Source organism: Miniopterus natalensis, chromosome 1 (genome assembly GCF_054644295.1).
Source record: "Miniopterus natalensis isolate mMinNat1 chromosome 1, mMinNat1.hap1, whole genome shotgun sequence".
In the NCBI taxonomy this organism is placed as follows: Eukaryota; Metazoa; Chordata; class Mammalia; order Chiroptera; family Miniopteridae; genus Miniopterus; species Miniopterus natalensis.
In genome coordinates, this window is record NC_142081.1 from 193,316,180 (window position 1) to 193,334,631 (window position 18,452).

The 18,452-nt window shown below is 47.0% G+C and overlaps 1 protein-coding gene across 1 annotated transcript in view; it reads left to right on the top strand.

Annotated features, from left to right (window-relative positions):
- FAM184B (family with sequence similarity 184 member B) overlaps positions 1-18,452 on the top strand; it is a 62,468-nt gene that overhangs the window by 17,396 nt on the left and 26,620 nt on the right. Inside the window, exons 2-6 of the mRNA XM_016199757.2 lie at positions 6,246-6,998; positions 7,745-7,880; positions 9,259-9,398; positions 9,958-10,164; positions 15,128-15,238. Of these exons, the coding sequence (XP_016055243.2) occupies positions 6,246-6,998; positions 7,745-7,880; positions 9,259-9,398; positions 9,958-10,164; positions 15,128-15,238 (1,347 nt within the window). The remainder of the gene's footprint in view (positions 1-6,245; positions 6,999-7,744; positions 7,881-9,258; positions 9,399-9,957; positions 10,165-15,127; positions 15,239-18,452) is intronic.

Sequence of the window (18,452 nt, forward strand, 5' to 3'; positions counted from 1 at the left end):
TTGAAAAAAGAGAGGAACACCAATAAGAGAATGCTCATCTCTCTCCCTGTCTTCATACTGGAAGAGACCTGTCCTCAGGTTAGAAGAGATAACTCATGGTGCCCAGCTACCTGCTGAGGGACTCAGTGAATGAATGAACCCTCATGGAGGAGCTTTTGGGAAGCAGGTGACATTGGATCGGGACTGCATGTTGAGGATTTCACCAGGGAGAGAATGGCAGGGAGGCATTCCAGACAGGCGGAGAGGTGTGAGCAGAGGGGGGAGGATCTGAGTGTGCTGCTTGTTTAGGAATCAGTGTGTAACCCAGCATTGCTGTCACTTGGGGTCTGAGGGGCAGTGGCAGGATTTGATGCTGGCTTGTGCAGAGTCTTAAATGCAGGGCTGAGGAGTATCGTGTTATTGGGTGGGCAGTGGGGAGCCCCCCAGGCAGTGCTGTGAGCTGCTACCTTCAGTGCAATGACTTGGGATGTAGCATGGAGGAAGCCTGGAAGGAAGGGAGCTGGGCACCAGGGAGACATGGCTGGGATGGTGAGGGCCTGAGGGGCAAGGGTAGGAGGAGGAATGGCAAGAAGGATGGCAGCGAGGACTTTCCAACAGTTGAGCCTGTACAGTCTTCAGTACCTGAGTGGACGTGTCCTGGGAGGAAGAGGAAAGGATCAAAGAGAACTTCTGGGATCCCACCTAGGGTGATTGTCTTATGACATCAAGAAGTAGGTTGGAGGATGGGGTAGCAAGAGGTAGAGGATGACTTCACTGTGGGACACATTGTGTTGTGATTCCCGATTACTGTCCTCTAGATCATTGCCCCCTAATTGGCTCCCTCCTCCAACTCTGGTCCCCCTATGGTTTATTCTCAACCTAGCATCCAGAATGATCCCCTTTAAGTCAGATCATGGCCACCCTTCTGATCAAACCCACCAGGCACTCTCATCTCTAGGTAAAAGCCAAAGTCCTTGACTCTACAACTCAGGCTCCTCAAGACTCCCCAGCAATTATGTCATTTTACACCATTTCCTGATTGTTCTTAAATATTTGTCACTAAATTATAAGCTCCCAGGGTAAGGACCATGGCTTTCAGATCTCTGCATCCCTCTGCTCCTAACATGGCACTTGATGGAGACAAGGACTTCCATGAGTGGAGATTGTTGAATTGAAACTGGCTGGTTTCTGAATGTGAGCTACATCAGAGAACAAAAAAAATCTGTAACACTAGACAGTAATGAGACTTACCTGCTGTGGGATTATTGTGAGAATTAGATAAGAGAGGGTGTATAAAGCTGTCAGCCCAGTGCCTAGCACATTATAAACTCCCAGGAACTGTTAGTTGCCATTATCAGTATTGTCAGGATCACCCTCACTGTCAGCATCACCATCATCATCTACTTTTGTCCTTTTAAAAGGGGCTGCTGAGCATCCCAGGTTTTGGAAACTGCGTAAGAATAGTCACTCATCCTGAATTCAGCACTGCAGGATTCTCTGTACCTCTGTTTGACACGCGATGAGTTCAGTACCATGTGTGAGTGTGTGTCCTAAAGACACCTGCTGCTTTTGCTTTTGTGCTGCTTGTAATGTCACCTGCAGGTTGACTGAGCGTGCATTCACTGTGCGGGGGCTTTAAGTGAGGGATATTAATTGGCATTATAATAAGAAAGGAACTCGGTGACCAACTGTTGGGGCAAAACCAATTAAATGTCTTTATAACAGAACTGCCTAACCACGCCTCAAGCCCATTTGACCTTGAGCTCCCTTGTTCACATCCACTCCCTTTGGAAAATATCAGTTTCATTGAACCATTTCGTTACTAAGAGAATAAACTTAGTTTTCTCAGAGAGATGAAAGGACTTGTCTTAGATCCTGCTGCTTGAGAAGGGCAGGACTGGGCCTCGGAACTCAGGTCCCTTGTCACTGGTCCTGTGCATCCTCCAGTGCCCCACAGGGCATTCTTTCCACCTGGATGTTTCGCATGTGCCTGTGTGCGTGCATAAGTGCTTCTTGTTTCCTCTATGAGAGTAGAGACCAAATCCTAACCCATTGTTCTATTTCCTCCAGTTCTGAAGTTGGTGCTCTGTGAACCTCACTGGGCTTTCTTTGAAGGGTCAGGTCTATCAGCTGTGTAGACGTCTGTTCTTGCTGACACAGCATCCATTTTTCTGGCACTAGATTTCCAGTTTCCATTGAGATGCTGGCCGCTCACCCCATTTCATTCCTCAGTCCATATGGTTGAGGAAGTTCAATCCCATTATCCGGGACCCTACATGACCTGAAATTAACCAATCGGTGTATTCTATCCCATTGGCCGTAGGAATTAGCGTTAGACCCATGACCCTGCTCAGGCGAATGGAGTCAACTTTGAGACTTGTTGGAACTGTTGACAAAGAGAAGCTCTTTCTAGGGACACACTGAGCTGACAAAATGTAATCTTGGTGCTTGCTGCCTGTGGCTACTTTGCCAAAACCCTGCCAAAGGATAAAGCCGACTCAGAGAAAAGCAAAACTGTGAGATGGTAAGAGATAGTCAAGGTGACATCATTTAAGAGCCTGGATCTATCTGTACCTGAAGCTAGCACTGGCTCTGGACTTCTCGGGTACACGAGCCAAAAAATTGCCTTTTTCCCAGCCTGGGTTTGGGTTTCTGTTTTTGTATCTAGAAGAGTCCTGATTATTAAATCTGTACATTTCTAGTATTTGGTTGCTGAAAGATTTTAAAGGGGATTTCACATATTTTTACTAGACAGGAAGGCTCAGGCCAAGAAATGCTGAAAGGGCATTATTCCATAGCCCCTGGACTTTTCTTTTTAAAAGCAAAGACGAGACTTTTAGGAGAATGTGCTAAATACCTTTTCTGCCCTTAGAACTGGCAGACTTTAAAAGACTGGCTAAGGGAAGTCAGCTAAGATAAGAAGACTGTCACCATTAATGAAAATAGAGGTGATTTTATACTTGATTTCATTATCAGAACCCACCCTGGCACCTCCCAGATACTCACCCCCAGAATGTGCTAATAGGAGTTTGGCAGCTATTGCTTTCCAAAAGAGGTCTGGATTCAGAGTCTGGTACATATTAGGTGCCCACTAAATATTTATTGATGAATAATTTCTACTATTTTCTGATTTTATAACCAGGGATGAGTAAAATCACCAAAATGCAATTTTTACCAGTTAGATAGGATAACAATTGCATGCCTTTCTCCCAAGGCAGCCCACCATAATTTCACGTGCATTTAACACACCTGAGTGGTGTTCTCTCTTCTCTCTGTCATATAGAATTCTTCATTCATTTCTTTCATAACTCATTCATTTATTCATTTACCCTCTGTTGAATTCTGGACCAGGGGCTCTGCTAGATGGTGAGGAGACAATGATGTGTAACAAAACAGCCCCTGCTCATTCAGTAGCTTCTCACACAGGACCTACTCTGTGCCTCCTGGCCCACTGTTTGGAGACTGGACACAAAGTTGAGTAAGTCCTGACTCTGTTCTCCCCCGGATGCTTCTAGCAGCACAAGTCAGAGACAAAAGGTGGTCTGGCCCATGAACTTGACCCAGTGTGGACCTCTCTTTCTGGCATAGATGATCAGTGAGCAACATCTACCACCACCCATAAATTGAGAACAGAACTCCCTGCTGCTGTGCCGAAGGCCACGTGCAGCCAGAGCACAGAAACTCAGCCACGGCTGGGAAGAGAGTTTGCAAAGGTGACCCGTGTGTCATAAATGGATCTTTGGGTTTTGTTAAGGTGTTTGGACAAGGATATTTAGCTTGAAACATACTGTTTATCTGAGGATTATGCAGAAGATACAATAAGTGGATTGAAAAATGTTTAAAGAGATTTTTTTCCCCCCAGAGAACAGTGGAGAAAGTAAAAATTTATTTAATATGGGCATTCAGTGTCTTTATCTTTCATACTGTGGGGTTGGCCTTGTAAAACTGCTTTGTGAAGTAAAACTGCTTTTGGGGAGTAAAAGTAACAGCACTCATTGTTGTATCACTTATATGGAGCAAATGGATATACATGTCTATATAGATATGTACACAAAGCCTGCTTTCAGAATTTACATTTTTAAAAGCATAATTAAACAGATAAACTTGAGGAGTGGCTGTTTCTGCTTTTGAGGTCACACAGTTCTTTCGTATGCGTGCTTACAGGTTTGCTGCTCCTACCTGGATTACTTCTCTGTTAAAATATTTCCTGCAAGAGGCATTAAGATTCCTCTGTGCTGGTTTTATTCACAGAATAAAATGTATCACTAGCACATATGCACATCTATGGACCAAGTTGGCTAACCAAGGGAGCTGTTGCTAGTCTTTGCCTTCCCAAAAGCTGTAAACAAGTCATTCAGAATTTGAATAACAGGATGGTTCCTTGCCAGGTCCCGCATCTTGTGCAGCTCACTGGAAGGCAGGCAGGCCTGTGTCTGTGTGAGTGTTCGCTTGGGCTCGTAAGGGGGGGGGGGGGGGCTCTAATTAAGAGCCTTCTGGAGAGACTGCCCTTACCTTTCAGCTAGGTCTCCATCTGAATTGGTTTGGGAGACATTTGGGCTTCCGTTAATCAGAAGCTCATGCCTCGCAGCTCAATGCCTTGTACAGCTAGGCGCCTAGCAACAGCTCTCTAATAGTGATGGTGAGATTTTAATTAAGCATCTTAGACTCCATCTAAAAATCCACTCCAAGCCCATTTGCACAGCCCAGGAGCACAGCCTTCTTTGGGACCTGTCCCGAGCCATTTCCATTAAGGGAGGGACAGCAACTATACGATCTTTGCGCTTCCAGGGCATTTCCACACCCAAATCCAGGGCTCTGGCTATTCCTGAGTGTGCTGGGAAGCCATCAGAAGGCTTTGAGCATTGACCGGACAGGAATAGAAGTTGACTGACTTCAAGCAGGCTCTAGGTGGCAAGATAGAAGTAAGGATTAAGAGGCCATTGTGGTCCAGGTGGGAGGTGCTCATGACCCAGATTAAGGGGAGTCTGGAATGGTGAGAAGTGGAGAGGTTTGGGATCAGCTGATGGGGTGGATGTGGGATGTCAGAGACAGGGTGGCTCCAATAGATTTTTAAACCATTTTTTTATTGTGCTAAAATATAAATAACATAAAATTTACCATGTTTAAGCACACAGTTCTGTGGCATTAAGTACATTCACACTGTTATGTGACCATCACCACCATCTCTAGGACCTTCTCGTCCTTCCAAACTGAAACTCTATACCCATTAAACAACAACTCCCCATTCCCTCCGCCCTGTGGACCGTGGTAGCCACCATTCTCCTTTCTGTCTCTGTGAGAACCTTATGTAAGTGGGATAATGTGACATCTATCCATTCGTAACTGACATTTCACTCAGCGTAATGTCTTCAAGGTTCATCTGTGTTGTGCCATGTGCCAGAATTTCTTTTAAAGGCTGAATAATATCCCATTATATGTCTGTATCACATTTTGTTTATCCATTCATTTGTTGATGGACGCTGGGCTAGCGTGAATAATGCTATGAACGCGTGTGTACCAATATCTACTCAAGTCCCATCTTTCGGTGGTTTTGGAGCTGAAATTCCAGAAGCGGACCTGCTGGGTTATTGGTAACTCTGTGGTTAATTTTTTGAGGAAGCTCCATATCGTTTCCACAACAGAGCCCCATCTCACATGCCCTCCAGTGATGCACAGGGTCCTGATTCCCCCACATCCTCATCAAGGCTGATTTTCTGGGTTTTTTACAATAACCATCCAAACGGAAGTGAAGTGGTATCTCATTGTGGCTTTTATTTGCATTCCCTGCTGACTAGTGATGCTGAGCATCTTTCCACGTGCTTAGTGGTCCACTCTAAAATTTGACCTAAGCAGCTGGAGGAAGTGAGTTGCCATGAAGTGAGATGGGGAAAACATCTTTTTACGTATTGCTGAATTCTATTTTCCAGTGTTTCGTGTCCCAAGGTGATCTTTTTTTAACCAATTAGAGCTTTAAACCCTCACTGGATTCCCACAGCGCTGCCGGGGTCCCCAAGGGCGCACTGCCACAGACGCCCACTTGGGGCCTTTATGTCATATCACACCCTCCTTTGCTTCCACCATGTCCCTGTTCCCTTACGGGTTTCTGCTGGGGACGATTCTAATAAGCCACTTCCACACAACCCTCTTCTCAGGTGCTACTCGTGGGAATGGGCCGAGCCACCACCACAAAGGAGCACCTGTGGTCACTTGGCCCTCACCCCCCCCCCCCCCCCCGCACTAACTGGGCTCTGTGGCTTTTCCTGCAGGTGATTTATGCCCTGAACACCCGCCAGGATGAGGCGGAGGCCAGCATGGAGGCGCTGCGCGAAGCCCACCAGGAGGAGCTGCGGAGCGCGGTGGCCCAGGCCGAGGCCAGGCTCCTGCAGGAGCAGGGCCACGCCGAGGAGGAGGCCCTGCTGCAGCGCATCCAGGCCCTGGAGGGCGCCCTGGAGCTGCAGAAGAGGCTGACGCAGGAGGCGCTGGCCCAGTCGGCCACCTGCAGGCTGCAGACCAAGGAGCGGGAGCTGAGGGTGGAGGCTGAGCACGCCGAGCGGGTCCTCACCCTCTCCAAGGAGATGCTGGAGCTCAAGGCTGACTACGAGAAGAGACTGCGGCACCTGATGAGCCATGAGGCGCCCCAGTGGGGCCGGCTCTCCCAGGAGGGCCCTGACCCCAAGGCAGAACCGAGCTCGGGCCCCGAGATGCGGGAGGTCCTGCTGGAGGTGGAGCGGCTGCGAGTGGAGAACCAGCAGCTGAGCAAGGACTACGCGCGCAAGGCCGAGGAGCTGCAGGCCACCTACGAGCGGGACAACGAGGCCATCCGGCAGGCCATGCAGCAGTCGGTGAGCGAGGCACTCTGGCAGTGGCAGGAAAAGGAGACCGACCTCCGCAAGAACTTCCAGGTCCAGGAGTCGGCCCTGCAGGCCCAGGTCAGGAAGCTGGAAGGGGATCTGGAGCACAGAGGCCGCAAGATAAGTGACCTGAAGAAGTATGCCCAGAAGCTGAAGGAAAGGATCCAGGTAGAGCAAGATCCCTCCCTCCCTCCCTTTCCAATGGGATAATAAACATTCCCCCTAATTTTGAGCACCTGCTATGTGTCAGGCGCTGTGAGAAGCACTTGATTTCTACTGAAGTGAGCTTTATTATCCCCACTGAGTTCAACCACACTGATTCGGCAAATATTTATTGAACACCTACTATGTGCCAGGCCAGGGCTATGTGCAGGAGACACATGGTGAGTTAATTTTGGCCCCCGGCTTCAGAGAGCTTAGACTTCCAGTTAATAGATGAGAAGACAAGACCGAAATTGAGGGGTTTAAGGACGGAACTAGCTGGGCACACAGCTAATAAGTATTTTTACCTTAGGTCAGCCTATTTCTAAAGACCCTGCTCATTTCATAACGACTTGCCCATCCTGAAATCCTTGGGACTTTGTATTCGTGGACAGCCAGACCACTAAGTCAGTTATGTGAGCCCCACAGACTTGCAGAGCCCCATCCTTAAGGAGCAATGGCTCATATTCCTAATACGTCCTGAGCATTTTTTCTGTCCCAGATACTTTATCTTATTTGATCCTCACAACATAAAGGTTAACTAACTTGTCCAAGGTCACACAGCCAATCAGAGGATGGGTAGTGATTGGATGAACCCTGGGCCATTGAATTCCAAGGACTAAGGGCTTGTGCTCTGCACTTCCCCGCGGCTCAGATCTGATGTTGGCTATGAAACTGTAACCTGAGAAATGAGACACTGTCTCTCTGTTTAGGACCTAGACATGCAGCTCAAGGAGGCTCGACAAGAGAACTCAGAGTTGAAAAGCACTGCAAAAAAACTCGGGGAGAAGCTGGCCGTGGCCAAAGACAGACTAATTCTGCAGGAGTGTCACATGACACAGAAAACTGGTGAGATGCCCTAGAATGATTTCCTCCCAGGTGGATGGTTAGCCGCCAGCTTGGACTGGCGCTGTTGAGGGAGCAGCGTGGAGGGGCAGGGCTGTTTCATCTGCTCCGCCTGGTGGGCCAGTCCCGTCCCTGGGAGACACAGGTGAGCCAACACCTAGCGCTGCTACAGGCCAAATCTCTAAAAGGCGTGATGCAAAAGGAACCCTTGCTCCCAAATATTTCCCCACCAGGCCCACTATAGTGCCCGAACCTCTTAGCACTGGCTTTTCCCCCTCACTTAGACAACACTTGATACTCTTTAAAATTGTAATTTATTGAGATAGCATTGGTTAAATTTCAGTTGCACAGCGTCATTAATGCACCTGTGAACTCTATTGTGTGCTCACCACCTGAAGTCTAGTTCCCTTCAATCACCACGTTTGGCCCCTTCTCCCCTGTTCAGCCTCCCCCCGCCCCCTTCTTCTCTGGTAACCATCGCACACCTCATATTTTCAACATTATTTTACACAGTGACGTTATTGGAAATTCCCAATAATTTTGTGAGATAGGTGGTGTCAGTATCACATGTCCACATGTCACAGATGAAGAACTGAGTCTGAGAAAGGGTAAACGGCTCCATCAAGGCCAACCAGACTGCTTGGTGACAGAGCTGGTGCTCGTGTCTAAGAATATCTGATTCCAGAGCCCCTCCCCCTAGGCCTCCTCATCAGAAAGTTCTCCAGTACCTATAGTGTGACCAGCTTGACACTGGGAGAGACAGCGAAGGCACACAGCATGGGTTCTGCCTCCAGGGGGTGCCGAGGACAGTTACATGGCAGCCCACAGCCGCTTTGGTATCACTGGCGTGGCCCAGGCTGTGGGAAGATGAGGTGTTGGGAAAGGAGGAGCCACCCAGGACTGGAAAGGCGCAGAGGAGGAGAGGTTCGAGTGGAACCGGAGCATGTGGAGGGTTTCGAGCAGTGGTCTCCAAAGCAGGGACTGGGTACCTTGGGGAATGCGGGAAGAAAATGATCGATTTTAGTTATATTTATTTTTATCTTATCCTTGAAGTTCCTCTCAGTTTAAATCCTTTGAATGTACAGATATCCAGGATATGCTCAAATTTTTTTTTTAACCTATGGAAGACACAATCACAAAATCTGAAGATAAGTAGCTTAAGAAGAGAGGACAACTATGTGAACTCAGGGTGCTGTTCCAGTAAAGATGACAGTCATCACCTTGACCATGCTTGAAGGCCAGGAGGCCATGGAGCAGGGATTTCATAGGGGGTTGGTGGGCAAAATTGTTGAATAACAGAATGGGGTCCCAACTGCCAAAGACCTCAGACTGAGGCCAAGGCCAAGGGCATCCCAAACCATGTTGAACCTTTTGCTCGTAGATGACATGAAAACAGAGCGAATTTCAGAGAATGAAGTCTTAGGGAAAGCGAAGGACATGGAAGCCCTCAGTCCCCGTGCTCAGCAAGATGAGAACCTTCCCAAGGAGTGTCCGTGTACGAAAGGAGGCCCGGATACACAGGTGTGTGTGGCCCAGCACTATGGGTGAAGACACAGGAGGCTTTGCCAGAATAGCTTCAGGTGGAGACCCATCCCCAACCACAGGGGATCCACCTAGAAGCAGCAGGTGCATGGCTCCAGGGGTGGACGCGTGGGTCTGAATTCCAGCCAACTTCCCGGCAACTTCATGTCATTAGAAACTAGGAGGCTGAGAACGTAGCAGAATTCTCCCAACTCCTTATCGTCAACTCCTGGGAAACTGGAAACTTGCTTTAGTATTCCCACTACATGTTCCCAGTCCAAACAAAGAAAGCATTCTTTGGAAACCATTACTCTGTGGACCCGACTATCTGGTCCTGTGACAGGAGATACACTCTTCCAAAGAGCCCTTTTCTGATGGTGCGTAAAGTCAAGTCTCTTACAAACCTCAAATGTATAGTCTTATAAACTTTATTGCACCTTGTGAAACAGGCTGTAAAACCAGCACATAAACATTGTAAAGGCTGCATAGAAAAGAAACGGTGGTTCCCGTCTCGTCACCCCTCTCCGGCCCGCTTACAAGGCCCTGTCTCTTTTTATAGACCGAGAAGGAGGCGAGCGTGGAGACGGAGCACATGAAGCAGCGATACGAAGAGGACCTTCGTAAAATCAAACACCAGACAGAGGAGGAGAAGAAACATCTCAAAGAGCAGCTGGTGAAGCGCCTGGAAGACCTGGTGAGGACACACAACGCGGAGATCAAGTCGGTGCGCTCGTCGGCGGAGGCCGACCGGAGGCGGCTGCAGGAGGTGAGATGGCTTCCACGGACGCGGCTCCCTTTCCTTTTCCTGACTCCCCCTTGCCTCTTTTATTTCTCCTTCCCTTCCTCAAACGTTTACTGAGCCCCTGCAGTGTACAGATCTAAGCTAGTTCTTCGTCCAGAGGGGCTTCAGGGTCTTTTGGAGGAGGTGGGGACACCCTAAGACCGTGGGCCTGGACTCATTGACATGGGCTAGAATAGTGCCATCTGAGCGTTTAACAGGCAAATTCAACTCCACTCAGCAAAAACAGAGAAATAGCGTGAAACAAGCACTCAGGCTGGCCGACTGCCTGGACTCAAATCCCCAACTGCGCCACCCTCTGGCTGTGTGACCACAGCCTCTTCATTTAACCTGGGCCCCTCAGAGAGAGATTCTGGGAGCCTCAGATTCCTCATGTATAAAGCTAGATGACAAAGCACCTCATAGAATACGAGAATTAGATAAGGGAATCCATGTGCGAAAAACAAAGCATCAGTCTAGCGCCTGAGGCTGAGTAGGCTCTGCGCAGATGCAGGTAATTAATCAGCGCCTGGCGATGTGGGGGAAGATTTTCTGCCTCCGGGTCCTGTTCCAACCTCCCACCAAAGGGGGAGGCTTTCTGCTCAGGAGGAATGTAAGGCTTCATCTCTCCTGTTTGCTGGGAAAGCAAATAACGTATGTGAATGTTTTAGGAAAACAGTTAATATTATTGTGAACATAAGTGGGGCTTTAATTATAGCCATCACTCCATAGCCACGAGGGATACATTCCAAGACCCCCCTGGTAGATGCCTGAGACCTTGGATAGTACTGAATCCTATATACACTGTTTCTTCCTATGCATACATTACCTGTGATATAGTTTAATTTATTAATTAAGCATGATAAGAGATTAACAACAATAATAATAAAGTAGAACAGTTATAACAATAAACTGCAATGAAAGTTATGTCAATGGCTTTGGGGCCATTATTAAGTAAAATAAGGGTGACTTGGACACAAGCACTGTAATACCATGAGAGTCGCCCTGATAACCCAGATGGCTACTAAGTGACTGATGGGTGGGGAGCTTATACAGTGTGGAGACGCTGGACAAAGGGACGATTCACGTCCCAGCAGAACGGAGTGGGGTGGTGCTGGATTTCATCACAGTGCTCAGAATGGCACACAGTTTAAAACATGAATTGTTTATTTCTGGAATTTTCCATGTAATATGTTTGGACTGCAGTTGACTGTGGGTGACCGAAGCCACGGAAGGCAAAACTGCAGATAAGGGGGTGCAATTGTATTCCAAGAAGCCTCTTTACAACCCAAGGGTCTATACCATCAGCTTGTAAGTTTTCCCTAAAAGATAATCATATGTCACTTAGGAATGCAGCATGTGTGACAGTTGAGAGTAGTAGGTACTCAACACATATGTGTTGGGTGAACGCGTGAACTCATGAAAGACCCAGACTAGTCCTGACTCTCCCACTAGCTGTATGACCATGGACAGGTCACTCAAACTCTGAAACCTGGTTTTGGAGTAAGGCTACATACTTTGAGGGCTCATTATTTGGATTTAATGTGGCATTATATCTGCACTCTTAGCTCAATGCATGGCATGTAGTAAATGTTCAATAAACGGTGGCTACAATTAGTTACCATGTGCATTGTGTGACATCATCTGATAATACTATTTAGAACCCACTAGGCTTTATACTTAAAAGGCACTTAATTCTTATTAACACATCTAATCCTCCCAACAGCATTACAAAAAGGGGTGTTCGTATCCCCATTTTAGAGGTGAGAAACCTGAGGCTTAAAAAGGTTCTGTTTCAGCTCACACAGACAGTGAGTGGTAGAGGCAGTATTAAAACCTGCCCCCAGAGTCCATGGTTTCCCACCCCGGCGCCGGGGAGGAAGCAGCTGTACTGAAAGCATTTTTCTCTCCAGGAGTTGTGACTGGTTGCACAAATGCAATTCTCAGACTCACAGCTGAACAATCTTCCCACCCCGAGCCACAGTCAGCGGGAGGGGCGGGCTCTCCCGGAGTTGCAGGTTGCCCTGGTAACCTGTCAGCCAAGCCTGACTCTGAGTGTAGAAATCCCACTTCAGCTTTAATCAGGGGGCAGGAGTCTATTTGGGAAGTGAATCGTGTAGAAATAAATTGCGTTTCTTCCTGGGTTTGGTGTGGGGACCAGTTTTTTACTTTTTGGTAATCACTATAAATTGAGGATATAAATTGTATAAATTAGGCCGTGCAGATTAGGTAAAACCTGGAAGAGGCCCCAAATGTAGGGTTCATGGACTAAAAATAGACAGCATCTCCCCTCTAGAGTGAAGAGCACACTATTTCTTTGAGTCCTTTGCTGTGGGTATGTGTATCCTGAATGCTACCTTAACCTGAAGAAGATACTCCAGGGGATGGGCTGGAGGTGACCCAGAAGGCCTGTCTGTCTTCTTTATCCATGGAATTAGATGCTATTAACACATAATCTTGACAGACAGAACACAGCACACGTCCTAGAATAAGCACTTGCCTACATCGATTCCTGGGGAGAGCGTGGGAAAATGTAGAGTGCCTCCTGGGCTGTGCTAGATCCTGCTGCGTTCCGCAGCTCTCCTGCATCACTTAGGAGGCTCGGTGGCGAGCATCACACACACCCTGCGCCGTTTAGGTGGAAAAGGAATGTAGTAACGGGTAGTAATGAGTAGTTTTCTGGAAGACCAGGGAACTGGGCAGCTACCCAGCCAGGAATGTCCATTCACCGAGGACACCCCCTGCTGCCACCTCTGAGCCCAGACCTGCAGTTTCGCTGCCGACACCACCAGTACCGGACCCTGGCCTGGAGAGCCAGCCTGTCTCACACGGTAGCAACTACACACATGTGGCTACATATGTTTAAATTAATACAATTAAATACAATTTAAAATTCAGTGTCTCGGTGGAACTAGCCACATGTCAAGTGCTCAATGGCCATATGTTGCTAGTGGCGGCCGTATTGAATAGTCTCTGTTAGAGCACTGCATCATCACAGAGTTCCGTTGGTCAGTGCTGCTCTCGAATGACCAGTTCTTCTGCCCTGGAAACTGAAGTCGCTAGATCTGTGTGCCTCCTGCTTGTACAAAACCTGGGCTGGGCGTGTCTGGTGGAGCCTCAGTCACATGCCTATGCCCAGTTGCAAGGGAGTGTGGGAAGGCAGGTGTGCCGTTTTCAGGTTCTGTGGCGGAGGGAGGGCTCTGATGCATCAGATGGAGGATTTCCCAGACACCGGGAGGAGGGTCAGATGCTGAGCAGCCAAAAGGAGCAGCTCTCCACTCCATGATTCCGCCCTTACCTCCGCCCTGTGGGCAGGGGCTTTCCTGTTTCACACATGGGGAACCCAGGAGACTAAGTGACCTGAGAGTCACACAGCTAAGCGATGACAGAGCTGGATGTGTATCAGGCCTGTCTGACTCCAAAGCCTGTGTGGCATAAGAAAGGACATATGCCGTGGGCCTTGGAGAGCAGCCTTCAGGTCCTCACCTGCTGCTATCCACTCACTGTTTGTTTACCGTTTATTGAATGTGTACTCGGTGTTTTGAGCAATGCAGAGGTACAGGAATCACGCATTCCTTCAGGGGGCTTGCCTTCTAGTAGGAGAGACAAGACACACCCTCAAACACCAGACTCAAGTCAGTGTGTAAGAAGCACTGTGTCTGGGGAAACAGACTCACTGTCAGACTTTAAAAAAAAATCACCCCAAACCATGCTAGGTCTCTGTTTTCTACTTTAAATAATAATTATTGGTGTGCATGATTTTCTCAGATTTTATCCCTAACTTTTTTCTATCAACTCCAAAAATATTCCTGGTTATTTGGAAATATGTTGCTTAATATTGGGGCCTTTTCAGATATCCCTTTGCTATTGATTTCTCATTCAGTTCCCTTGTGGTCAAAGAATGGATTCTATAATTTCATTCCTTTTCAATTATTCATCTTGTTTGTGGCTCAAATATAGTCTATCTTGATGGATGGTCCTTGTGCACTTGACAAGAATATGGATCTGCCACTGTTGGGTGGAGTGTTCTATAAATGATGATTGGGTTGTGCTGGTTGATAGTGTTGTTCAAGTCTTATTTCCTCACTAATCTTTCTCTAGTTGTTCTGTTGATTATTAATAATTATCAAATTTAAACTGTCAAATTTTCTATTTCTCCTTGGTTTTTGCTTTATATAAATTCAGACTTATTTATTAGATGTATGTACACTTAGGATTATTGTCTTTTGAATGACTTAGCCCTTTAATCATTTGTGAAATATTCCTGTCCTGAAATCTACTTTGATAAAAATATATTCTATTTTTTTATGGTCAGTATTGCACTGTGGGTTTTAATCCATTTCTTTACTTGTAACCTACCTGTGTCTTTCTATTCAAAATGCTTTTATGGTATAGCTGGGTCTCACTCTTTAATTCATTTTGACAAACTCTGACTTTTGGAGGTCATTTAGGCCATTTACACTTAATGTAATTATCACTGTCTACCATCTTGCTGTTTTTCCTATTTACCACTTCTATCTCTTTTCTGTTTACCTCTTTTTCTGTTTATTTTTTACTCATTTAATATTTTTAGTATTCCTTTTTTATCTCCACTAATGACTTAATATCTCCTATATATATTGCCTTTACTATTTCCCTGAATCTGAGAACGTAATTGGCTTTTTGACTTATGGGACACTGAGAATTGTATCAGTAATGAGCATTCTCTTTTCTTATTTGACACTACAAAACTTAAAGCAAGGGGTCTACCCTTCCTTCCACCTACATGTATCAGACTTCATGGTAAGAACTTAACACTTCTCTTCACCTTTTCTTATATCTCTAATTTATGTTCCTATGCAATATTTTATGACTCTCATAAACTTCTTTGAACCCCTTTGGGGACAAGGCAGGGTGTATCCTGTTCATGTTTTTGTGCCTGGTGTGGCTAATTCTCTTAATCATCATTTAGGAAATAGAGGCACAGCTGGAGGAAGTGAAAAAGAAATCAGAAAATGAAATAAAGCAGTTAGAAGAAGAGAAAGCGGCTCTAAATGTGAAGCTCCAGAATTCTCTTCTCCAGGTAAGTCCCGAATCAATGCAGGGCTTGGGAGGGATGGTTCTGGGCCTGAGGAGTTGCGGGTTAACTGAGATGACAGGAATCTCAGGGAACTACCCCAACCTTGTTACATTCAGCGTCCACAGAAGAAACAAAAGGGCTTCGGCACAAGAAAGCTGAAGCTCTCAGGGAGCATAACTTTAGCTGCAAGTAGCAGAGAACCTGACTTACGGAGGCTTATCAAAGAGGCATTTCATGTCGCACATGAGAGGAGGCAGGAGGCTGCTGGTGTTGATTCTGTGGCTAGAGGATACCAACCTAGTAAACCTGCGATTCTCCTGATCTCTCCTTCACCCTGGCTCGCTATCCCTTCTGTGGGCATTAGACATTTTTGCCATCATGGCCTCTTTCCTTCATCAAAAATAAAAAATAAAAATTCCATTTTATGACTGCATTCATATGATGATGAATATAGCCAGGCTGTATCTTTTTCTTTCTGATTTTAAAAGAAATTAAAACCTCTTCATGGCCCCTAAAAGTAGCGTGGGCCCTGGGCACTGTTCCTGCTGCATCGAATGGAGAAGTCAGCTCAGGTTCCAAATGTCTGTCGCCGCTTCAGTTGTCAGGTCCAAATTTAAACCAGGAAGCAGGGAGGAGCAGTGATGACCAGGCCTGCCCACTCCATCAGGCATCAGAAAGCATTCGCGGAAGCCCAGCTGACTCCTACTCTCCCCGGGGCTAACATCTGTGTCGCATGGCCAGCCTGGTAAAGCGAGGATTTAGCTGTCAGGCCTCTATGGTGGAGGCAGGCAAGGGAGAAAGGGGTAGGCACTGGATGTAGACCAGATGAACAACAGAGTTGGCTTCATGGGCCCACCTGTCCAGACCACCCAGAGGCCAAGGTCAAAGTTTAAACGAGCTGTTCCCCATGTTACTAAGGAGAGGGGGCTGGAAACAGGGTTCACTCCTGAGGCTGATTAGACAAAAACAAACATCTAAAGAGATTTTCTTGCTTCCCCTGCCGTCCCTCACACCTTCCAGATGAGCCCTGCACCCACCATCCCATAGGAGCCCCTGAAATTGGTTCTTCAGCCCAGGCCGTGCATCACAGCCTCCTGGGGGAGCTTTGAAGATCCAGAGCCATGTGCAAAGCAGTAATGATGTTTAGGAATACACGCAGTGGAGTTCAGTTCAGAGACATGCGTGAGAATGGTACAACCAAGTTTGAGCCCGGGGTCATCTCTAGAAGGGAGAAAGGCTGCCAGAGCAGGGGAAACACAGGCGGTAACTGTATTTGTGATGCGTGGTTTCTACAGCCGAGTGATGAGTACACACATTATATTTTTCTCTAACCTTTTCCTTTTTTCTTTTTTTTTAAATATGTTTTTATTGATTTTTTAGAAAGAGAGAGGAAGGGAGAGAGGGAGAGAGAAACATCCATGAGAGAGAAACATCCATTGGCTGCCTCCCTAGTGGGGATGGAGCCTGAAACTTGGGCATGAGCCCTGACTGGGAATTGAGCTGGTGACCTCTTGGTGCACAGATGGTGCTCAGCCAACTGAGCCACACCTACTGGGCTCTAACCTTTTTTCTATCTCACAAATTAGCATTTTTTTAGAAATGATGAGCATGCCATGCCTTACACTGGTATATCAGGGGCTCTAGAGATGAGGTCTTGGTGAAAATTCTCTGCTATAGAGGTTTCTGTTCTGCCTCAGCCCAAGGTGGGCTGCCCAGCAAAGGAGCCCATTTCTCTCTCCCTTTCTCTTTTCTCCCTCCCTTCCTTCCTTCATTTCCTCCACCCCGTCCTGTTGACCTATACTCCAATCTTCATATGAAATCGGGACCACCTCGCTCTGCAGAGCTCAGGGAGGCTTCACATATGTGTGTGGGACCAGCCCAGTTCTACTTCTGACTCAGACGCCTGGATCATCACTGGCATTTCTCTGCCCCTTAGAACCCTTCTCTTTAAAAGTAACAATGGGGAATCTCTGTTAAGCACTTACTCTAGTTAAGATACTATCTAAGCAGTTTACATGTATTAACTTGTACTCCTTACAACCACTGTACTATTAGTATCTCTAATTTACAAATGAGAAAACTGAGGAACAGAAAAGGTAAATCTCTTCCTTAAAGTCACACAGGTAACAAGTAGCAGATCTGGGATTAAACCCAGGTAATGGGGCTCTAAAGACACCGCTGTTAACCACTTTGCGAACACTGCCTCTAGTGTAGTATGCTGCGTCTGATGACCGGGCCTCATTCAGAACCTGAGTGTTTACAGACGGCTGGGCATGACCTGGACATTGACCATGGACAAGTGCCTCAGGCCTGCTCTTCAGCCTCCAATTCTTCTACCACCTTAATGGTGTCATGATCTACCCACCCACCCACCAAAGACAGAAATGGAAGAGTCACCCTTGACCACATCCTCTCTCCTCCTCTCCCCCCCTCAGCCCGAGTCCCTGCCCTGCCCCACCATCACATCCAATCAGTTGTCAAGTCCTGAAGGTCCTTCCGCTTAAGGCCCTAGGTCCTCTCCCCTCTCTTTCCACCAATGCCGCAGTCAAGACCCTCAGAATGGCTCGCTCAGGCTATTTTTTTAAAAATCTGCCTGTAAATCTCACAGGGCTCATTTAAATATTTCATAAGCCTCAGCAAGATGCAATGTAAGTAGTTTCATAATCTTTAAATATTCCCTCCCCAAATATTCATTATGTAAAGCCAAGAAGACATTCTGATGGCCTTGCTGTTCTGGGATGGTCTCTAGAGTCTCGCGACAGCCTGGCCTGCATTGCCTGCCTCCACATACTCCCCAGGTCAGCCGATTCCAGAACCAGTGCTCCAAAACCCTAATCTGCTCAGGGCCCCACTCTTCTTTCCCTAAAATCTTTCATTCCCGTGTTTTTCACAGTTCAGGCCCAAGTTAACTTACTACCGCCCAGGATTCTGCTCCCTCCTGTCTACTCCTTCATGTTGGGCCCCCGACATGGAACCTTCCTTCAGTCCTTCAGTGCCCCTAAAGCTGCCCTGGACTTCCCTGGACAGTTTATTGTTGTAAATTCTCTGCAATAGTACCCACCTCACAGTAGTTGTGAAGATTAAAAGAGTTAATACTGTAAAATGCTTAGGTCCAGGCCTGACACAGCCAACACACCATTAGTGGTCCTATTACTGTTTTGTACCTGTGTCTGTTCAATGTTGCTGTGATTATAAACATGTGTCTGTCTTCGCCATC